Source organism: Cydia amplana, chromosome 13 (genome assembly GCF_948474715.1).
Source record: "Cydia amplana chromosome 13, ilCydAmpl1.1, whole genome shotgun sequence".
In the NCBI taxonomy this organism is placed as follows: domain Eukaryota; kingdom Metazoa; phylum Arthropoda; class Insecta; order Lepidoptera; family Tortricidae; genus Cydia; species Cydia amplana.
Window position 1 is genome coordinate 3,794,580 of NC_086081.1, and position 22,088 is coordinate 3,816,667.

The window sequence follows — 22,088 nt, forward strand, 5'->3', positions numbered from 1 at the left end:
TTTTGTCCCTCACGGAGGCACGCGTAGACCACTTCTATAGGATGCTACCTTCTATGGGTTATATAAATTTTTAAAATAAAATTGTCATAATAAAAATACGTAAAAAGACCTAATAAAAATATTAAGTAATATAATGACGCAGAACTAAACAAGGACATTAGTTGAGTAGATTCAGTACAATTATAGATAATACTATACAAAATGTTTCGTCAATTTTTAAGGGCTTTGGAACCAGTTAGAAATAGTTTGGTGAGTACAATAGCCTTGTGCCTTGACTGTATGTTTTATATCCTTATCCTTATACCAATCGCAATATTTTTTCATTAGTCCCGAGGTGTAGTGGGCAACGGAGCCGGAGCGACCGGCAGCAAGTTTGAACAAAACTGCGTATCTAAGGAACAGCAGCTAACCGAGGCCCTCAAAAAGTCGCTGCCGGGGACCACTTATGTGAGCGTGGAGGATATTTCAGGTGGCTGCGGGGCTATGTTCGAGGTACTACGTAGTTGTAAATGTTGTAATTAAGTAAATAATCCACCAGGATAACTATGAAGTTAGGCGTGTCTCATGAGCAGTTCAACCTGTTCAACGTTGTAATATTCATGGTCTCGTTATTTAACTTGCTTTATTACTGGCACGTAATAATCACTGATATTGTAAAGTTTCGGATGCCTTATGTGTTGTTCCAAAATCTTCCTGTCCAAGAGTTTCATAGTTATCCTGTATATAGCAATATACACTGGCATTCAAAAATGCATGGACATGTTTCAAACGTAATATTAAGGCATTACGGTCGACATCAGTTCTATCCATGCACTTTTGAACACCACTGTGCACTGTACCATAAAATGTAGCTACGAAATATCAATTAATGGTATTATTCATGGATTTTACTTGATTGCAGATCAGTATAGAGGCTAAAGAGTTTTCTGGGCTGTCCCGAGTCAAGCAACACAGGCTGGTCACAGACTCCCTGAAAGAAGAAATTGCTGGGATGCACGGGATCCGCATTCATACCAACCCCACCCCGGACAGCAAATGATTTGACACATTGAGTGCCAGGAACCCACTCGGCGGGTTCTCTGTTTGTTGTAGCTTTCCTCTACAAAGCAGGAAAACCCTGGGATAAGTCACAAGCATAGCACAACAAAAACGTTTGCAGTGAATGTGTTAAGTATAATATTCAACACATGTGCCAAACTTGTAGCTGATTATGCGTTTTTTCCACTTTGTAGCGAAAAGTGCATATGAACGGATAACCCGCCTAATGCTGGCAGCCTGGCAATTAATAGGATGATATGGATGTTAAGGATAATATTTGCAAATCTTAAATTTATCAACTCTAAAATATAGATAGATAAAAAACAGGACAAAGAAACTGGAGTAGCTATAAAAGACTATTATTATAATGCCCATTCCAGCTTCTGCACTCAAATCTATCTGAATTAAAAATATCAAATTAAATGAGTTTGCTTATATTATCTAGAGATGCCATGTACTGTACGATTTGAAAGGATGTGTACCAAAAACGATAAATATAAGAAAAAAAATGTAAATAGCAAAACATTAAGATTTCTGTTGTTTTAATTACTTTGTTGAAAGTGTTGAAACTTATATTAGTTACATTATTTTGGTATTAATTAATAGTTATGTTAACTATACTGAATTAATTGTAAATGTAGTTAACAAAGTAATATAGTAACTATATTTAGTTGTTTGATTGTTAGTTTCTCACTGGTTTTACCAGATATGCTGTGCTCAGGTTTATGTAGTTATTTGACATTAAAAAATTTGGAGTAGTTAATTTTTTCCTTATTTATTTCTATGAGTTGGGACATGCCTAAAAAAATGTATGCATAAAAGAAAGTGGATTATTTCATCCGTTCCACTTTCTAAGACCTCGTGTTTTTCGTACATTGTAATTCGATTACTATGTAAGAACGGACTGAGACCAAACACAAACAGGTACCCAATGCATAAATAATATTGAAGCCTATGTTTGGGATTTCAATTTTCATTTTATAGCTGGTCAAATAAGTTTGTCAGTAGAAAAACGCGCGAAATTAAAATTTTCTATGGGACTAACCCTTTTGCGCCTACTTACATTTAAAAAAAATTCCCGCTCATTTCTATTGACGCAAATGGCTTGACAGAGTATAAAATTTTCGTTCTTTCAACGAGCGATCATGAAGTTATAATGTTTTAAACTGGAGGGAACTGTCACTTTTTTTGCCATACTAATTTGAACCTTATCACCGAGACAGAAAGTTGTTCGTACCAGACTAGAGAAAACGGTCCACTTGAGATAGAAAAACCAGAGCCCTGTGTCTCACTCGCACATGTTGCCAATGTTAAAAAGATACCACTGTGGTAGAAATCATATCAATATACTACTGAAATTAATTACCTTCTTATACAATTTTAGTGCTATATTCAGATTACAGTTCTGATAACTTTTAAGTAATTTGTAAATAAGTATGATGTCAATATTATTAACTGATTAAACCAAACATGCGCACAACAAATAAAGCATTTAAATTTAACATGGTAGAAATCGTAGTAACTTTGAATATGAATTGGTATCCCAAACTTTTCGTGTATTTTCAAAATACGTAAATGGCGCCGCTCAGAATTTATTCGTAAAATATTAAAAAAAATGGTTAAAAAAATGTTGTGTGAGGGGTTGTAGAAGTGAAAGCTATGCTGATTGTGGAATATCTTTTCACAGGTAAGTCACAATTATTCAATTTTACGATAAAAATACAAAACGATATTGTCAAACTCATTAGGGTGACTATGATGTCGGCACGATGTGGATCGATCTTGCAGAATTATTATTACGTACTTAATGTAAAAAAAGTTTACATAAATAGGTATATCTTTATTTCGGCATGTTTAATTATTTGAGTGACGTAATGAGAGCTATATAATTGCCAAAATTTAAATCCAAAGTCCTTAAACATTACAGATTCATATTTATGTGATTTAAACATAATATTTAATTACTGAAACGTTGGTTCAAACTATTTACATATATGTAATCGATTCTATATAGACTGAACACACATTTCCGTCTGTAGACAAAGGCGGCAAATTTGAAAATTTTGTTGCAATCACAGATCTACGATGAGTACGATGACGCTTACGCTTAATGAATAGCTGAAGTGTGGAAAAGGGAAGCCATCACGTATATGAACACACCATGAGTATGATATTGATAGTGATAGGTAGTTTGTAAAATTATTAAGAGCATAAATAGTGAACCAAAAGGGCCCTCCACACCCGTGCGCGATTCGCGGCGCGAAGCCGCGATTCACGCACATAGTCTAGAGGGGGCTAAAGAGAATTTAGAATTCTCTTTGATCTAACTCTAATATGCTTATCTTAGTGACAAGCGCCTTAGTTAAAAACTGTAATAGACGGGTATACCGGTCCGCGACCCTGGACATCTGTCTCGCTCTCACATATAGCTGTGTTTTTAATGGACGTACGGCGGACCACCTTCGTCACAATTATAGCTGGTCAACCAAATCTTGTCATTAAAAAAAGGCGCGAAATTCAAATTTTCTATGGGACGATATCCCTTCGCGCCTAAATTTTTCAAATTTGCCGCCCTTTTTCTACTGTCAAGATCTGGTTGACCAAGTATAACAATGATCGCGATCCAATACGCTCATCCCATCTGTAACAGCTTTTATAACTGACTTACTTAATTAAAGTGGTATCCAGACGGGACTGATCAAATCAGTCGATTTGATCAGGAAATTTGCATTCCATAGATAATTACTATGAAAATTGGCATTTATGTGTCTGCACCTGCTGATTCGATTGGAGAATTTCATCAGATTGGCGAAAAATTGTCTTGTCTGGATACCACTTTAGTAAGGTTGTGTGAAGCGTTTTACAGAAGAGAAAAAAATCTATATCCATCCCTTTTCTGGAGCATTTATACTAGCATAGGGAAAAGACAGTATGATTCTCTACGACTATGCACGAATGAGAAAAATTTTTGGCCAAACTATACATTTAAACTTATCCTAATATCCCACATACATATGACTTATGGTCACCCTAATTAGAACGAGATGCAAGGCTCTGGTTTGACTTCTCATGTGGACACACTTTTTGGCCCGTGTACTCGATCCAGTTTATTCTCTAGGTCCGTGCGAGCGATATTTGCTCATATAGATGGTCAAGCAAATTTTGTCAGTAGAAAAAGGCGGCAAATTTGAAAAATGTAGGCGCGAAGGGATATCGTCCCATAGAAATTTTAATTTCCCGCCTTTTTCTACTGACAAGATTTGCTTGACCATCTTATAGTTCCCTTGAATTTGTGAGTATTGTATGAATTTGTTTGATTTTTTGCCTTGAATATTCAAGTTTAAACTATGAAAAACGCTTCTTCAACTGCCAAAGTACACATGTGGATTGCCTACAACGAAAAACGGCCTTAGTTCCTTTCAAACGAGCCAAAATGGCGCTCAATCTTGTTGTCAAGGTTCATCCCGTAGTATTATTTCAAATTGTGGATGCTTACGAGCGCCGAAATGCGGACTCGCACCGGGTTATCGGGACTTTATTGGGTAATCATTGTTTCCATCGGCCAATGTTTCTTAAAGTGAAAATTTTGATGAGTTGTGCCGACGTCATGCCTTCAATCTTGCGTGTTTTTACTGATTTCTTTATATTTCAAACAACATTCGTATTAAAAGTGACTTCTATATTGCATATATTGTGTTTCCATAAGATTTTCGAGTGAAATCCTAGTACATTTTTATAATTTGAAGTGTACGTTTGAGGTTATGATTGTTGGTGTGTAATTTCCAGGAACTTGCGACAAGGGGGTGGTGGAAGTCACAAACTGCTTCTGCGTGCCTCACAAGGAGCACGCAGACCAGGTAGAGGCCGAGCTCAACTACGCCATGGACGTGTATGAGCTAAACAGGCGCGTGAACGCCACAGAGAACATTGTTGGTAAGTGCTTACTAAATAATAACAATTGATGTCATGATTTATTTCCTGGCATTAAGAGTACTTCCTCATAAGAAAATATATGATAACAGGGATAATATGTATTTATTGTTTTACCTAATTGAGCCTTGTCTAAAATCTAATAGTTGTCAGAAGTATCAGGATTATGGGGATTAAAATATACACTAATCATGTCTCAGAAATTCAAAGCACCATTTTTGTACCTGAAATAGCAGGAAACATCAGCCATGGTGAGATGATTTTGACATCTTTAATTGGAACTAGAATTAGATCGGGACAACTTTACACATTCCAATAAGGTTTATGATGGTGCATTGTTTTTAACAGACATGACGATCTGACGATCAAAGAGTACTGTGCCAGAGCACCTATGGATTGTTCATGGAAGAAAGCATGATTTGCAAATATACATTTTCATATACTTATAGTAAATTTAGGATCTATTTACTACTGTAGGCGGTGAATATGTTAAACAAACTTATTTCTAAAAGCTACTTACATTCCAGGCTGGTGGGCTACGGGTAACGAAGTGACCAACCACTCATCTGTTATCCACGAGTACTATTCGCGTGAGTGCCGCGAGCCCGTGCACGTGACGCTGGATACGTCACTGCAGGGCGCGCGCATGGGGCTCCGCGCGTATGTGTGCGTGGCGCTAGGCGTGCCTCGTGGGAAGCAGGGCTGCATGTTCACACCCATTGATGTCACACTGACTAGCTATGAGCCTGAGGTACATTTTTCCGTACATGGCGGGTAGAAGTTGATAACTCGCGGGAAAAAATGGAAGAAATTGGAACCATTATGCAATTTAATTTTAAGTTCAAATTTCTTCAATAAAATATCTCGAGTTATCAACTTCTTCCCGCCGTGTACCATTTTATGGATAGTGTTTTTAGATAGCTGCAGTTTTTAGACCTGTTTCATGACACATTCCTCTTGGCATCACTACATAGTATAAAACAAAGTCGCTTCCCGCTGTCTATCTGTCCCTATGTATGCTTAGATCTTTAAAACTACGTAACGGATTTTGATGCGGTTTTTTTAAATAGAGCGATTCAAGAGAAAGGTTTATGTATAATTTCTTAACCCGTGCGAAGCTAGCACGATTATATTTTGTCACTTCAGGGTTGAAAAAATATCATTCTATAGAATTATCTACCATTAACTGTTAATGTACAAACTCACTAGTGACGCCCTCGTATTTGATTGATATTTAGCTGTAATTTACTAAATTTTCATGTCTCTCTCTCTCTTTACCCCTTTTCTACTCGTCGGGTGTAGGCCTCCTTCATTTTACGGCCACTCGCCACGGTTCTGTGCGACCTGGAGCCACATCTTCCCTGCAGTCCTTATGATAGTATCAGGATTTACAAAGTAGTTTTTTTTTAACTCTACGAGTACCTATGTAAATTAGTATAGTTTCCGGCCTTTTTCTAATCTCTACATATGTAATAGTTATAATGACTATGTATTAACAGTATAAGTGTTTTGGCATATCTAGAGCTGTAAACTTATACCTGTATTTATTTAAAGAATAAAGAATGATATGTATTTTGTTGTATCTTTACAGATTGTAGGTCTACAACTGTGCCAGAAGACGATGGGTCCCGGCGGGCGCTCGCGGCAGGTTCAGCCCGCGCCCGACCTAGCGCTGGTCGCTGAGGCGGCCACCAAGCTGTCGTCACTGCTGGACCAGGTGTGTACAGGATAACGTTACTTGTTCATTTTACTTTATTTTGACTGACTGGTCTGGCCTAGTGGGTAGTGACCCTGCCTGTGAAGCCGCGGTCCTGGGTTCGAATCCCAGTAAGGGCATTTATTTGTGTGATGAGCACAGATATTTGTTCCTGAGTCATGGTTGTTTTCTATGTATTTATGTATTTGTATATTATATATATCGTTGTCTGAGTACCCACAACACAAGCCTTCTTGAGCTTACTGTGGGACTTAGTCAATCTGTGTAAGAATGTCCTCTATAATATTTATTTATTTATTTGTGTGAAAATGTTATACATAAAAAGGTTAATAAATGCAGAAAAAATATATAATAATAATAAATATAATGTGAGCCTATATACGTCCCACTGCTGGGCACAGGCCTCCTCTCATGCGCGAGAAAAAATATAATGAATGAAAATGTCTGTGTACTCGTACAAGATGGTAAAGTTGACTTGTGCAATTTCAAGTTAGTTACTGTTAGAATCTGCAATAAAATTCTCTTATTTTAAGTAGGTACGTAGGTTAAAGTTGCATCTTTAGTTGTTTAAAAGTAAACCATTGAAATGTATTGGGGTTATTTCCTATAGATAAATGGTTTGATTTTGGCCATGGAATCAAATTTAGGCAAATGCAGTGGTAATACAAGAATAAACAGGATTTTATACTTTGGTCAGTTAGGAGGATCCTTATTATATTCCAAGTATATGTATATCTGACAAGACGGTAACATCTGGATCTTAACAGAAACTCATTGATTCATTCCCTGTGACGTCACAGAACTGTAACATCATGAGCTTTAGTAACAAACCTATTATTCCAACATTTCCAACACCGATGGGTGCGAGCGCCATCTTGATAGTTAGCCTCATGATTAATTTATTTTTTTTTTTGCTCATTAATATTGTTTAAAGTGTAATACCGGTAGCTTATTATACAGTAAACTAATGTGGTGGTGTGCAGTGAATGGAGAATTAATATTGAAGCGCGTTTAATTTTGGAGTCAACGGCCGGAAGTCCACGTGCTTCTTGTAAAGTCCGCTATCGCTTTACAAGTGCGAATAAAATCACTACACTGTCTTCTACTAACCGTACAATTTCAATCGTATTACCTTACTCCTACGACCTTAATACTGGCGAAATAGCCCCTCTGGCAGGCGTGGCTCACTCAAGTACTATAGGTAGCTAAAAGTACATCCGTTCCTCACCAATTTTGGTGGCTAGCCATAAGCCGCGCGTGGCGCTGTCGCCACCTAGCGGCCATATCTGTCCTGATCGTGACAGACGCGTTTTGTTAGAGAGTGAGTCTTCTGTACCTAGTACTATTTTTTATTCTGTGCTATTGTGTCAGGTGCTGGGCTATGTGGAGGACGTGCTGGCCGGCAAGGCGGCGCCGCACAACGCCACGGGGCGCGCGCTGCTGCAGCTGGCGCACGCCGTGCCCGGCCTCGCGAGGGACTCCTTCGCGGACGCCTTCGCCAACAGCGTCAAGGACCTCCTCATGGTACGATGCCACTTACACCGCCCCACTCTTCTTCGCGTTGTCCCGGCATTTTGCCACGGCTCATGGGAGCCTGGGGTCCGCTTGGCAACTAATCCCAGTAATTGGCGTGGGCACTAGTTTTACGAAAGCGACTGCCATCTGACCTTCCAACCCAGAGGGTAAACTAGGCCCCGTATTGGGATTAGTCCGGTTTCCTCACGATGTTTTGCCTTCACCGAAAAGCGACTGGTAAATATCAAATGATATTTCGTACATAAGTTCCGAAAAACTCATTGGTACGAGCCGGGGTTCGAACCCGCGACCTCCGGATTGCAAGTCGCACGCTCTTACCGCTAGGCCACCAGCGCTTCAACACCGCTTCTTACACCTTCCCACTCACCCGGGGATAACCGGTTAAACTGCTAACCCGGTGTCAAATTGTACTGGTAACTCCAGGTTAACCCCAGGTTATACCCAGTGTTCACTTATCACGTTTCAAGATGCCAAAACGCCTGAATCACTGTTTATAAGGCAGAGGGAATAAAATATTTCCCATTATTTTTTTTTTAACTTCATTGCAAAGTGGTTCAATTTCTGACACCCTTTTAACGCGTTATAGGATTAACTAAGAATTTTAGTTTATATTATATTTGGAGTTCTATGCTTGAAAACAAAACGGAACCCTTGCCGGATCACTTTTGTCTGTCTGTCTATCTATCCATCTGTCACAGCTAATTTGCTTCAAATTTACTGAGCCGTTGAAATGTGGTACTCATATTGTGTAGTCGATGACCCTAAGGACTCATTTAGACGGTGGGAGAACTCGCATGCGCGTTTCATTACATTGCGTCATTTGATCGGTCGGCTGAATTGATGTAACCTCAACGGTCCGCAATGCAACTAAAATCGTATACGAGTTCGCGCGCCGTCTAAATGAGCCTTAAAGCCGACGTGTGACATGAATACAAATAACTCTTTTGGGGGTAAATTAGAAATTCACTTCAATTATTAGATTTTCTTTTCACATAGTTTTTTTTGTGTTAACATTATTTTAATAAAAAAAAAATATTTCAGACAATTGAGAGTCCATATTTTTACATTAATTAAATTAAAAATTACAATTAAAATTAACTAACAATGAACTATGTTTATTTTTTTCAGGTCGTGACCCTAGCCCAACTCATCAAAACCCAACTTCAACTCAACGAGAAACTTACTCTGCTCACCTCACAATAAGGTCTCAAATTATTTCTCGTCCATTCTCTTGAAAACACAACTTTTCGCGATATAATATAAATATCCATACACACGTGAAGTGTAATTGAAATAGCGGATAAAAAACAATCATTTTATTCGTCAATAAATTGATTATTATAATAACATTTTGTTTTGTTTATCAAATGTCAATCCTTGCTATTATCACACTGTTGCGGATCCGCATGCTTCTCCGGTGTGTGAACGAAACAGCGCTATGCAGTTATATAGCGAAAGAATAGAATAAGTTTCGAGAAGTTACATTAACTCAATAAATTAAATTTATACAAGAGAAAAAAGGTTGATGAATTCATTATTTACAGGTTTAATTGGTCTTATAAATGAGGTCTATAAAATTACAAAAGAAACTAATAAAAAAAAGTTAATGCAAGGGGCCTCTTTCAATAATTTAAGTTTAGAGCGAGGTAATAGAACTATTTCAAGCTTCCATTGCAACAAATAATTTTGAAAGTTTTTTACGAGTAGGGGTCAGATTGTATTATGGCCTTTGGCTTTCCAAAACTAAATCACCGAAAATAGACACTTGGTTTAGACACTTTAGACCAGGCTCCGTAGACCATGCCAATCGCTAACGCTCCGTAGCGAACGAAACGCAACTGTCACTAATATGGAAAAGTGATAGAGACACAAAGCGATTCGATAGCTATATTACAGATAGCACCTTGGCTAGGCCGCCGGGGGTTGGCAAAGCGCGGCTCGATGTCTTTGAGGTTAAGATTGCGGCTCCCAAAATTTTAAATATTACTTAACCTTTTCGACGCCGTTCAAACACAAAAGCTGTCACTCGGACGCCACATCATTGAAGTGTCAAAACTGAAGTTGAACTTTATGTCTATGCACGTAGGTCGATGTTACTCTGTGGTCTGTGACCGATGAATCCGTCTTTGGCGTTGGACCTGCGGTGCCAATATATACGTCTTTGGCGTGGAAAAGGTTAAATCATCATTTGTAGTGGTGATTTCTAATGCGTTTGGCTCTTCTCAAAAGTTTGCCGACCCCTGGTTTAGAGGTTAGATCTTATATTCTTCCACATCAGCAAGCTGTTTTTCCTCATGGCATTGCCACAGCCAATCCGCGCGCACACGGAGTCCATTTTTACTGTTACCGGCGCCGACGCTTAGGACGAAACTGATTTCGCTGTCCGAATCGACTGCGGACGCCTGTAACAGTTGTTATTTGTTAGTCATTACCATAGAGAAATATAGTAAGACAAGAGTGCTCACTCCATACATCAGTTCAGACTATTAATTTCAGTGTCTACATCTAGCATCGAGTAGCGGAACTATTAGTACTGCTACTTGACAATAGATGTAGCACCAACAGGAAAGTCTTATCTCAACAGCATAAGACTTTCCGGTCGGTGCTACATCTATTGTCAAGCAGCAGTACTGATAGTTCCGCTACTCGATGCTAGATGCTAATAGTCTTTTTGGTACTAAAACTGATGTATGGAGTGAGCACTCTATGTATTTTTTTCTCTATGGTCATTACAAAAAAAACTGCCAAGTGCGAGTCGGACTCGCGTTCCAAGGGTTTTGTCCTTTAAGTCCGACTCACGCTTGACTGCACATTTCTAATAGGTTTTCCTGTCATCTATAGGTAAAGACCTTTGTGAGAAGAATTTTGTGTATATTTTCGTCAAAATTTTAGACCCAGTAGTTTCGGAGATAAAGCGGGGGGGGATAAACAGACAGTCAGACATACGAGGTACGGAACCCTAAAAAGTAAAACTTAACAGACACCACGGTGTGATTTAATGCATTAATAAATGAATCGTGAATTTATGTATTTGTAATCAATGGACGAATTTCGAAATGGATAAATATTATGAACGATTTACGTAATGCGATTTGAAATAATTACATATCAGATCAAGACCGTTTATCGAAATACGTGGTGGTGGTTGGCGAAATGAGTGTTGGTCGTCCATGTATGTTTGACTAAATGCATTTCGCATTACCGCAAAAGAAACCACAGAATACAGATGTAGTGCATAATTGTTTTCCATGGTGTTTTCTACCTAAAGGTTGTCTGGAAGAGATCGCTCTTTAGCGATAAGACCGCCTGTTGTTACCTCTGTCTTCATGTATTATGTGTGTATTTCTGTAAATGTTTTATTGAGTTTAGTCAATGTCAGTACTTTTTGTACCGAGACTGGCAGAAATAGCAAGACGTTCTTAAGTTTTCGTGAAAATACGATGGAAAATAATTATGCACTACATCTATATGTACATATTGAGTTAACGACTAGTGGTGTTATTCATGAACGGCTGCTAACTTAATCAGTTGATGATCTTAGTTTGTCCCTATCCGTCGTTATGCCATAGAGAGGGAACGGCGATCATCAGCCGATTAACTTAGCAGACGTTTATGAATAACGCCGTAAAATATTTTTCAGATCTGTATAAACTCTAGTATACTTACATCCATAACAACCCCTCCATATGCCTTCACGTATCTGCTCAACAGCGCCTTATCAAACCCAGCATTTTCCACACAATCATCTATCACAAACGTATACCCATCGAAGAAATCTGGCAACACCCGCGATTTATCCATCTTTTCTTTTACCACTGGTTTCTCCTCATCCGTAGAATCCCCTGAATCTATAGTAATATTAGCTTGGATTCTTTCATCTTTAACGAAAGCCACATCGGACTCTGAAGACATGTTGGAAAAGTTGAGATTTCCTTTTTGTTTTGGTGATTCTTTATCTGATCGATCTCTGCTACGTTTTCGTGAGTCTTTGCTTGAACTCTGTTTTGGTGACTTATCTCTGCATGTATGTGGTTTTGGTGACTTATCTCTGCTAGAATGTGGTTTTGGTGACTTATCTCTGCTAGTATGTGGTTTTGGTGACTTATCTCTGCTAGTATGTGGTTTTGGTGACTTAACTCTGCTAGTATGTGGTTTTGGTGACTTATCTCTGCTAGTATGTGGTTTTGGTGACTTATCTCTGCTAGTATGTGGTTTTGGTGATTTATCTCTGCTAGAATGTGGTTTTGGTGAATTTTCTCTGCTGGTCTGTGGTCTTGGTGACAAGTCTCTGCTAGAGTGGGGTTGGGGCGAATCTCTGCTGGTGGTCGGTTGAGGGGAGGGAGATTTGTCTGTGCGCTGTTTCTTCTGTTTTCGTAATACTTTCTCGATTTCGTCGTCAGTGTCGCATTCTGTAAATGAAAATAGTTCGTTTGTTATAGTTGAATTTTATCGAAACCGACTTATTACTGTAATAAAAAAAAAGATACAGCCGAAGACGCTTCTTCGAGTAGTATTAATGAGAGTTTTAAAAACAAGTAAAGTGTTATTTTAGTATTTCTCAACTCAAACAGGTAGCAGTTCTATTGTTTTTTGTTTCCGTCAGTGAACTATGAAATCATAAATTTTAGTAAATGGATTATCCACTCTTTAGGCGTATTTGGATGTCTTAGTAGCAATAACCTGAGGCAGTCTTATCACCGTCATCCCAGCCAGCAGGAGGCTGGACTTTCTTGGGTTCCGTGGCGAACCACTGCCACGGAAGCAGCCTTCTCTTGCCACAGCACTGTTCTATCCACTCTCCTACCATACCATTGTGCTATGGCGTCCCAACAATTTCGAACTTTTACTTGAACTTAGACAACTTAGTCCAAATGCTTGGATATGTGTAAAGATAGTTAGTTATTTAGTTACCTGAAGCCGTCTTATCACTGCCATCCCAGCCAGCAGGAGGCTGGACTTTCTTGGGTTCCGTGGCGAACCACTGCCACGGAAGCAGCCTTCTCTTGCCACAGCACTGTTCTATCCACTCCTACCATACCATTGCGCCATGGCGTCCCAACAATTTCGAACTTTTACTTGAACTTAGTCCAAACTCCAAATGCTTGGATATGTGTAAAGATAGTTATTTTGGGCCGCTTGCACCATTCAAGCCGGGGTTAACTGGTCCAGGAGTTACTATGGTTACCAGTACAATTTGACACTGAGTTAACGGTTTAACCGGTTAACCCCGGGTTAGTGGGACGATGCAAGTGGCGCTTAGTTACCTGAAGCGGTCTTTTCATCGTCATCCCAGCCAGCAGGAGGTTGGACTTTCTTCTTGGGTTCCGTGGCGAACCACTGCCACGGTAATAGCCGCCGTTTCTCGCAGCACTGTTCTATCCACTCCCCTAGTACCACTATACAGTTAGCGCCCGATGGGGAGCTACGGACCGTTCGGAGTTTGGGCGTGTTTGGGAACGCGCAACTATATAGAAAAAAAAAAGATTCTAACCAAGCTCCATTTGCCATTAAAAATGACAATGTCGTTACAAAGTGTGGCAATGTCGTCATTAATGTCAAGGGATTATGGGTAACTTTGTATGGAGCCTGGTCCAAAAACCAACAGAAATAAGAGTTAGGTCATTAGATAGTTATTTCTATGTACTTCATTTCGTTCTATGGGCATCAAGCGGAATTCCATCGCAGAACTGAGATAAGTTGCAGGGAGGCATTTCCGACTGCAGGAAATATATTCCATGTTTTACATTATTAAGAGTGCCATATATGTCCACTTGTCCAGATAGCGAAAAATATGATTTTCGGATGGAATATATTTCGATTAGTTGAAATTTCCCGCATTCTAAATTTCCCCCCTGCACCTTATTGGTATTTTAGTCGTAATGTCACCCTGGCGTTTCCTTGTGTCATAGGCAAAACAGTGAACTCACACAATGATATTATATAACCATAGACAGGTTATACTCATGCTTGAGGAACACAAAAAATACTTCCATATTTATTTCTGTGCCTACGAAGAAATCTGTTATTTTTGATTAATTTTCTCATCCCATCCATCTTTGTCACACTCGTTGTTAAACATAAGGTCGTCTCTTCCTCTTTCGGTGTGCGGGAGCTCGTTAGCACGTGCACATTTCTCGTTTGTCCATCAGCGACTAAAGGCAACTTGTCCAATTTGTCACAAGGTGAGAGCTTCAATTTTGGAACGCCTATAACCTATCTTGATGCCGGAACCACACTTCGCTATACGTTATTTGTTATGCGACTACGCTGTATTCGCTCAAATATTTGTTATGTGAGCGAACAACAAACACGGCATCCACACTTCGTGCCGGTGTGCCAAACTTGGTGCCGGTGTGCCAAACATATGTGGTGCGTTTTGACTTTGAAAAGCGTAAGCGAGTGAATGAGTGAACGAAGTGTCAGTCGAGACGCATATTCGGCTTATTCGTGTCCTTTGAAGTGTGTCAAAAAACCGACAGGTGGACGGATAGGCGTATTTGCTATTCGCTTATGCGTTATGCGGGCAAATATAGCAAATATAGACGAATGAACCCTCCACACTTCGTCGTATGCGGCCGAATAACGCGCATAACAAATAACGCATAGCGAAGTGTGGTTCCGGCATCAGTTATAAATCATTGGACTCACATAAGGTGTGTGCATGTGGGGTTCCAGTCGCGCTCGAAGCGCGCGCCCATGGCCACGGCCGCGTCGCGCAGGCGCGCGCGCCGCGGGTTCTCATACCCGCTCAGCGCGAAAACCACACCCGACATTAGCGTGTGAGGAGTGAAACTTACTGGGCCGGGGCGGAACACATCTAATTTCATGAAAAAATATCAAGATAATAGGGTATCGTCTTGGGTCGTCCCATTCGTTTTTCGTCAAGTTCTTAAACTAGTCCTATTCTGCTTTCGTCACGCATTCTACATTGAAAGCCACCGACGATTGTGACGAATGTAGAATGGGTGACGAAAGCAGAATAGGACTAATTTAAGAACTTGACGAAAGACGAATGGGACGACCCAAGACGATACCGATAATAGGGATGATGACACATGTTGAATTTTATAACAAAATCTAGTAAAATATATCTATTTTACTATCAATAATATATCTATAAATAAATATATCTATTTTTGCTATCGCAAACGAGCAATTTATCACAATAATGTGGACATTAAAATAAAATATTGAAAAATTACAAAATTACAGAACCTGAAAGTCTCAAAATTTAAGTTTTTTTTAACTTCCAAAAAACGATAAAAGTAAGGGTACCATTCGATTCCTTACATTTCATCCAAAAAAATATTGTATAGCAACTATATACATAAACGCAATATTTCACCGACAAAAACACAATTTTCTTGTTTTGTCCATACTACAAGATGGGCGATGACGTCACGGCCTCTGGCCGTTTTGTATAGAACGTTTCGCGAGTGAAGTGCGACTGTCGGACTTTGACTACAATTTCTGACTTTTGTGTTACTTTAGTGCAATGGGTCCCATATAGACATTTGATCCTAAAAACAAACCCGATCGATTGATACCATAAAAAAAATTAGTCATGTAGCCTATTAGATGTGCAGCCAGCAGCTAAATTAAAACATGATTTTAAAAAATTATGAGAGGGAAGAAAGAAAAAAAATAAAAGGGAAAAGTCAAGAAAGTTATGTCGCTTCAAAGCGAGAATTGGTTGGAAGTAATAACCGCAATCGGCCACGTTTCGTTAGCACGGCAGGTTGGTATAGCAAGGTCATAAGTAGGCATTGATAATTATTTTTCTTTATTTTCAAAAATTATAAGATTCATATTCATAGTCATAATTCAGAGCGCAAATAGAGAAAAAAAAAATAACTTTCTCACTACCCTTCCGATAAAAAAAGGCTTTGATAAAAACATTCTTACCTCATCAAAGTTATTTTCGTGTATTTTTTTGAAAATTGTATATAAAAATTTAAATAATTTACCTAATAATTGTTTAAAACCTCACCTTTTCCTTTCTGCCTATCATCAGAGTGTTGTCTTTTCCTATTATCGCCGCTAGCTGCATCTTTTGTCCGCGATTGTGAACTATTTCCATCATCCCTCTTCCTTCTGTCATTATCTCTAGAACTATCTTTATTCCTAGAACTATTCAAATCTGTATTTCTTTTATTGTCTTTAGAACTGTCTTGGCTTCTAGAATTACTCAAATCTTTGTTTCTTCTGTCATCATGTCTAGAACTATCCTTACTTGTAGAATTATTTAATTCTTTATTCCTTCTATCATTATCTTTAGAAGTGTCTTTACTTCTAGAACTACTTGAATTCTTCTTATCTTCTTTATCATCAAGAAACTCTCTAAAGTTCTTACTAGCTTGCTCTAATCTGTTAGTTCTTTCCTTATCCTTTCTAAACAGATTTTGCACAGCTTCCTTTTTTTTGGTTTCTTGTACTTTCTCATCCTTATGCCTCTTGACTATAGAGTCTATTTTCGCGTGTGGCTGTTCATCATCATCAGTATACATGAGGTTGTCTTTCTGTCTGCTTGTGTTGAAGTCATCGGTTTGGTTGGTTCGGTTAGTATTGGTTTTAGCTATGGGAGTTTTAACTAGTTTTGTTGCGGAGTCATTTATGTTTCTTAGTGCTTGGGATGATGCTTGTCGTATTTGGACTTCTGCAAAAAAACTTAATATATAAATGACATATGACATATGTTTACGTTTTTATAAGCAAATTTACTGTTAGTAATATTTGGGTACTTTGTTGTATCTTTAGGAGGAACTAATTTTTCATATTAACGCAGTATATTATTTTTCATGTACCCAAGGATCGGAAATAAATGGCTATATAGATAGAATTTTTCATATTAACCGAGGATTAGGTACAGTTCTAAACCCTTAAATAAGTAGCTCTATCTAGCATTGCTTGGAAAAGGATTTTAACATATGTTTGAGTTAATTTTAGCATTTTTAGTATCGGCGACTTGTCGCACTCGAAAATGTAGATAAAGAGAAGATAGGCGGTTATCAAACTGTATGCGATTCGCATGTCGCTGCGATGTGCGAGCGGGATGTCGCTATAATACGTTCTCGCTTAAACATATTGGAACGAAACACGTTAGGTTCTTTACCAGTATTTTTACTCCCTTCGCTCAGTCGATGCTTAGCAAACAGCTCCCCCGGCCTGAAGTCATCCTCATCCGAGGAGTACTGCCCTACTGGCACTGCTACTCGAGTAGGCACGGCCGGTGCTGGCACGGGCTGTGGTGATGGCGGCTTGGCTGAGTCAGATTTGTCTGACTCGAATATGTGCACGAAGGAGAGTCCGTACTGGAACAAAAAATATATGTAATACGTGGCCCAAAAATAAGAGAAAAATCGTGTTGATCGCGCCGCCCAGCGCGAGTGGCACGATCAAAATGTATGGGTCGCGCGCCGCGTGCGTCCAGTCCGCGGCCTAATGCCAGGTCAAGCCCACTTGATAGTGCCCTGATAGCCGCTTGCGTGGTGAGTCGGACTGTCCCGAAGTTGTCTCTGGTCTTGTGCGCCTGTTTGTTCCGGACTTCCCGAGAATGGCCCTCAGACCACGACAACACGACCTATTGGCAGTCCCGCCGACGCGCACCGTATCGCGCAGGAACTCGCCGCTGCTCCGCGCCTGCTATCTGTTCAATGCGCTCCTGGCATTGACACCCGAGTGCGACCTATTTGCGTGGCGAAGGACGGCAGTGTATATTGAATGCTTGAGATTCTGTGAGGCGATGGATGCTCTCTGAACACACGCTCAACTGTTCCAATATAATTTATCTATGCTAATGTAATGTGCTGATTTGTCTATGCTAGTGTAATGTGCTATTATTGTTGTTATAAGTATTGTTATTGCCGTTAGTCTAAGTTTCGTGACGCATTGGTTTAACCGTGATGTCATCTAACATTTTTATTAATTAAAAAAGTTAGCTTACCTTACAGTGTTTGTTATATGGCTGCCAGCACACCACTCTAACTCGATCCCACTTCTGAGATTTAGCGGGTGCGAGTTGCTCCGCGCTGAACGAGCGCACGCGCTCCACGCCGGTCCCGCGGCGCGAGTCCATAGGCGATAGGAACACGCTTGACGGGACCAGTACCTGAAAACATAAACTTGTTATTTCAATATTCAATACAAATAGTTGTGTGAAAAAAAAAAATCTTTAGGTCTTTTTATCGTTCCGATATATAGTAGGTATTGCTGTTCTTCAGTATAAGTATTGTGAATTAAAAAGCATGTGTTTTATGATATGATACATTCATTTTTAAAGATACTGACTGCAATACTTTTAGTGAAATACCTAGGAATGGCTTGCTATTGGATAAATAATAATTTTTTATATGATTTTGTTTTAGCATCCTGTATATTTATAGAAATTGTTAAATCTTTTTGGTTATTTGAAAGTATTGGTATCTTGAATGAATATAGAAGAAAAGCATTTTAAATTTTCATTGCAATTGCTTACTTCAAATTGGTCATTTGGAGTCTCCGAGCGCCCCACCAGGACTTCTACTAGTGCTGCATGGTACGCACCAATGTGAACTGTAGAAATCTGCAATCAAAGATACATCTAAAATTGTTTACATTAACTAAAATTATTTATATTGAAAATGTATGCCACTTTGAGTCTAGTTACCCTGAATGTAAATAAAGTAGAGGTGTAATTATTATTATGGTACTTAACTAGACTCAAAATAGTCTATTGCACTAGGGGACACAAATTAAAATATTTTCAATGTAAATATGTATTTCAAATTTTACGGTGCCATAAGCCCTTAAGAAAATGCATATATGAAAGAAAAATTTGATCCATGTTGCTGTGACCCAGGTGGCCAAGCGGTATTAGGCATCTACCATGATTGTAGAGGACTGGTTCGATTCCAGTCTTGGGCACTGGCATAGAGAAAAAAATACATAGAGTGCTCACTCCATACATCAGGTTTAGTACCAAAAAGACTATTAGCATCTAGCATCGAGTAGCGGAACTATCATTACTGCTACTCGACAATAGATGTAGCCACCGACCGGAAAGTCTTATGCTGTTGAGATAAGACTCCATCTATTGTCAAGTAGCAGTACTGATAGTTCCGCTACTCGATGCTAGATGTAGACACTGAAATTAATAGTCTGAACTGATGTATGGAGTGAGCACTCTATGTATTTTTTTCTCTATGGCACTGGAGACCTTGCTCACTTTTTTTTCATATATTTGTTTTTATTATACCATGTTGGTGGCAAACAAGCATAAGTCCCGCCTGTTTTGTCTATTGTACCTGAACTGCATGTTTGAGCTGCAGCACGACTGAGCAGGATGCCTCCCCAACTTTGCACAGCCATTTTTTCTTGCTCACTTCATATGCTAGCAAATTGCTTGCTGGATTCTCCTGTTATCAAAACATACATTTTTGGATAAAAAACTTTAAATAAATTCAAATAGTAACCAGGCGCGGCCCGCCTTAAGGTGCGCTTGTGTGCACTCCCATATATAATCAAAATGAAATTATGGTACCTATTTAATATATTACTATTTAAGATCGATCGTAAAAAACTCAATACCAATTAAATAATAACCTTTATTCATTATAAGTTTATAGACAGCTCACCACTACCTACACGGCGTACTCCTATAATTTCATAGAAATCAAAGGTAACGCGCGAAGCGGAGCGCTTTGGATTGCGCTCCTATGGAAAAAGATTTAGTACATTCGATCAATAGGAAATTCAATAAGAGCGAAAGAGAAGTTTCACTGTGGGTCCGCACGTGAAACGGAAGATTTTCTATGAGGGAAGAGGCAAAATCGGTGCGGCGCTCCGAGCCGAGCCCGGTTGACCTTGCGCGCGCATCCCGCGCGCCATGTTGATGTTGTCACGTATTTCTAAACAGACCTTATTCAATTTTAAATTATGTGAGGGAATGCAATTTTGGCTTTTTTTCATTCTAAATAATGAAACAAGAGTTTAAACAGTTAAAGCACATAATCTGTTTGTTGTGAGGTGTTTAAAAATTAATGAATTTAATGTGAGAATGTGAAAAAGTTTACAAAATCGACTCGAGTTAAATTATGGACGACCTTAAACTTTCGTAGCAATGTTAGTCAAAAACAAAAACTTATATATTTTTTAAATCAGATCAATATGCAAAAACACCGTGGTTGTGTTGTGTGAATGTCATAAAAGTAACTAGCTTATTTTGTTTTTCGTGTTATCTAAGTATATGTTTTGTGTTTGGCGCGGGCGCGAGCGACGGCTGCGGCTGTGCGGTGAGTTTGTTTGGAGCGAAACAGGTGTGTTATTAACAATTTAGCACATCTTTTCATAAAATTGAAATAAAAACATTATATCCATTTGTAAAATGAACTGCAGTTGGCGTCTATCGGTCGTCAAGATATTCGTAATACCGAAAATCTATGAGAGAGTTCAATGACCGGGTGGACGGAAACCGACATCTAGGTACTTTGCGACGGTTAATTGAATGTGTAGGTTTAGTTTTTGTTTTTTATTGTTAGTGAACACCCATAATACATAGCTACCGGCCGCCACTGATAGTAACATAAACACAATACAAATTTTATTACAGTTTTCAGTTGTGTGGTTACCAAGTAAGATTTATTAGGGTGTAATTAACATGCTCTAATAGTCTAATACAGTACACATTGGAATCCTATTAGTATGGTAAGTAGTCAGTGAAATTGTAAACAAACTCCTAACCTGTAGAAAGACGGTTTATTAATTTGCATTTTATTGCAAAATACCTTAAGGTTGTAACCTTGAACGTGATTCCGAGATTATCGCCTCATAACACTATGGATTAGTTTTACGAATGAGTGCATTACGTGATACAATATAAAACGACGATAATATTACTTACCGAATCTTCGCTGCTAAAGCTCACAACGTAGTCTAGTTTTACTCGAGGCATGCTGTATGTTTCAAAAGGTAAGCGTGAAATGAAACACTGAAGGAAAATGTTAATTACGTTCCAGTGAATAAATAGTTGAAATCATATTAATTTGCTTCCGAGGAAAGAAACAACCGGGCGGGACTAGCGCGTAATTTCGCAAACATTTGGCTGTCGAGTGTCAAATTGTCAATGTCACTGTGACAGTGACATTTTGATTACGCTTGGTTTTACGCATACATATGTTCTTAAGCGGCGTAAAATGCGATTTAGTCAGTATAGTTGGTCAAACCAATTTGTCAGTCAGTAAGAAGGTAAGAACCAGTAAAATTACTCATCCTTTTCTTTTGGGTGCTAGTACTAGTGTAAGACAAAGACAGTATGATTATATCTATGTTTGAAGTGAGACAGTCCGTTGACAAACTATATTTGTGTCGTTTCCAATAAAAAGTCCCACTTTGTCGCTTGTCATAAGGACGCTTTGACAGGTTATTCGTATAAAGATCTCAACAAGCAAGCAAAAGACAAGCAAATCTCGTCTTTATGGTAACCGACAAAGTAGGACCGTTGACTAGACTTCGACACATTTTTAGGGTTCTGTATTCACTTAGGAACCCTTATAGTTTCGCCATGTCCGTCTGTCTGTCTACAACCCTTAGTGTGGGGTATCGTTGGATAGGTATTTCCAAACGTTTTAATAATATTTTTGATAAAGTGAATATTTTCGGAAATAATCACTCCGAAAGAAAACAAAATTGTGTCCCCCTCCTCTAACTTTTAAACCATGGGTCCCAAAAATATGAATTTTTATTTTTATTACCTATTTAACTGATGTGCTCGAAGAGAGCCCAAGAATAAGGTTGCGTTGTTTACCTATGGGAACAGATTAAATTATTTTTATCAGTTCCATCTATACACAGATTTAGAAAACAAATCAAATATTTACCTAAGTAGGTAGGT

The 22,088-nt window shown here is 38.8% G+C and overlaps 3 protein-coding genes across 3 annotated transcripts; 2 read left to right on the forward strand and 1 right to left on the reverse strand.

Moving 5' to 3' along the window:
• The first annotated feature begins 99 nt into the window (after positions 1-99).
• On the forward strand, positions 100-1,051 carry LOC134653235 (bolA-like protein 3). The gene is made up of 3 exons (XM_063508561.1): positions 100-249; positions 328-492; positions 902-1,051. The coding sequence occupies exons 1-3, from the start codon at positions 202-204 to the stop codon at positions 1,037-1,039; spliced, it is 351 nt and encodes a 116-aa protein (XP_063364631.1). The 5' UTR covers positions 100-201; the 3' UTR covers positions 1,040-1,051.
• Positions 1,052-4,442: 3,391 nt separating this feature from the next.
• LOC134653379 (eukaryotic translation initiation factor 3 subunit F) lies at positions 4,443-9,568 on the forward strand. Its single transcript, XM_063508712.1, has 6 exons — positions 4,443-4,580; positions 4,825-4,971; positions 5,496-5,719; positions 6,560-6,685; positions 8,057-8,209; positions 9,350-9,568. The coding sequence occupies exons 1-6, from the start codon at positions 4,472-4,474 to the stop codon at positions 9,422-9,424; spliced, it is 834 nt and encodes a 277-aa protein (XP_063364782.1). The 5' UTR covers positions 4,443-4,471; the 3' UTR covers positions 9,425-9,568.
• Positions 9,569-10,441: 873 nt separating this feature from the next.
• LOC134653380 (DNA repair protein XRCC1) lies at positions 10,442-21,206 on the reverse strand. The gene is made up of 10 exons (XM_063508713.1): positions 21,099-21,206; positions 19,504-19,614; positions 18,696-18,782; positions 18,165-18,329; positions 17,334-17,532; positions 16,212-16,877; positions 14,870-15,038; positions 13,486-13,685; positions 11,888-12,630; positions 10,442-10,623 (listed from the first exon to the last, which is right to left on the reverse strand). The coding sequence occupies exons 1-10, from the start codon at positions 21,147-21,149 to the stop codon at positions 10,474-10,476; spliced, it is 2,541 nt and encodes an 846-aa protein (XP_063364783.1). The 5' UTR covers positions 21,150-21,206; the 3' UTR covers positions 10,442-10,473.
• Between the last annotated feature and the right edge of the window lie 882 nt (positions 21,207-22,088).

Excerpts from the sequence above, each read along its gene's own strand:
- LOC134653235 (XM_063508561.1), top strand. The coding sequence starts at position 202 with ATGTTTCGTCAATTTTTAAGGGCTTTGGAACCAGTTAGAAATAGTTTG. Across the intron at positions 250-327 it reads AACCAGTTAGAAATAGTTTG|TCCCGAGGTGTAGTGGGCAA; the intron begins GTGAGTACAATA and ends TTTTTTCATTAG. Across the intron at positions 493-901 it reads GCTGCGGGGCTATGTTCGAG|ATCAGTATAGAGGCTAAAGA; the intron begins GTACTACGTAGT and ends ACTTGATTGCAG.
- LOC134653379 (XM_063508712.1), top strand. The coding sequence starts at position 4,472 with ATGGCGCTCAATCTTGTTGTCAAGGTTCATCCCGTAGTATTATTTCAA. Across the intron at positions 4,581-4,824 it reads GGTTATCGGGACTTTATTGG|GAACTTGCGACAAGGGGGTG; the intron begins GTAATCATTGTT and ends TGTAATTTCCAG. Across the intron at positions 4,972-5,495 it reads CGCCACAGAGAACATTGTTG|GCTGGTGGGCTACGGGTAAC; the intron begins GTAAGTGCTTAC and ends CTTACATTCCAG.
- LOC134653380 (XM_063508713.1), bottom strand. The coding sequence starts at position 21,149 with ATGCCTCGAGTAAAACTAGACTACGTTGTGAGCTTTAGCAGCGAAGAT. Across the intron at positions 18,783-19,503 it reads AGCTCAAACATGCAGTTCAG|ATTTCTACAGTTCACATTGG; the intron begins GTACAATAGACA and ends CTTTGATTGCAG. Across the intron at positions 18,330-18,695 it reads CTCCAAATGACCAATTTGAA|GTACTGGTCCCGTCAAGCGT; the intron begins GTAAGCAATTGC and ends TTATGTTTTCAG.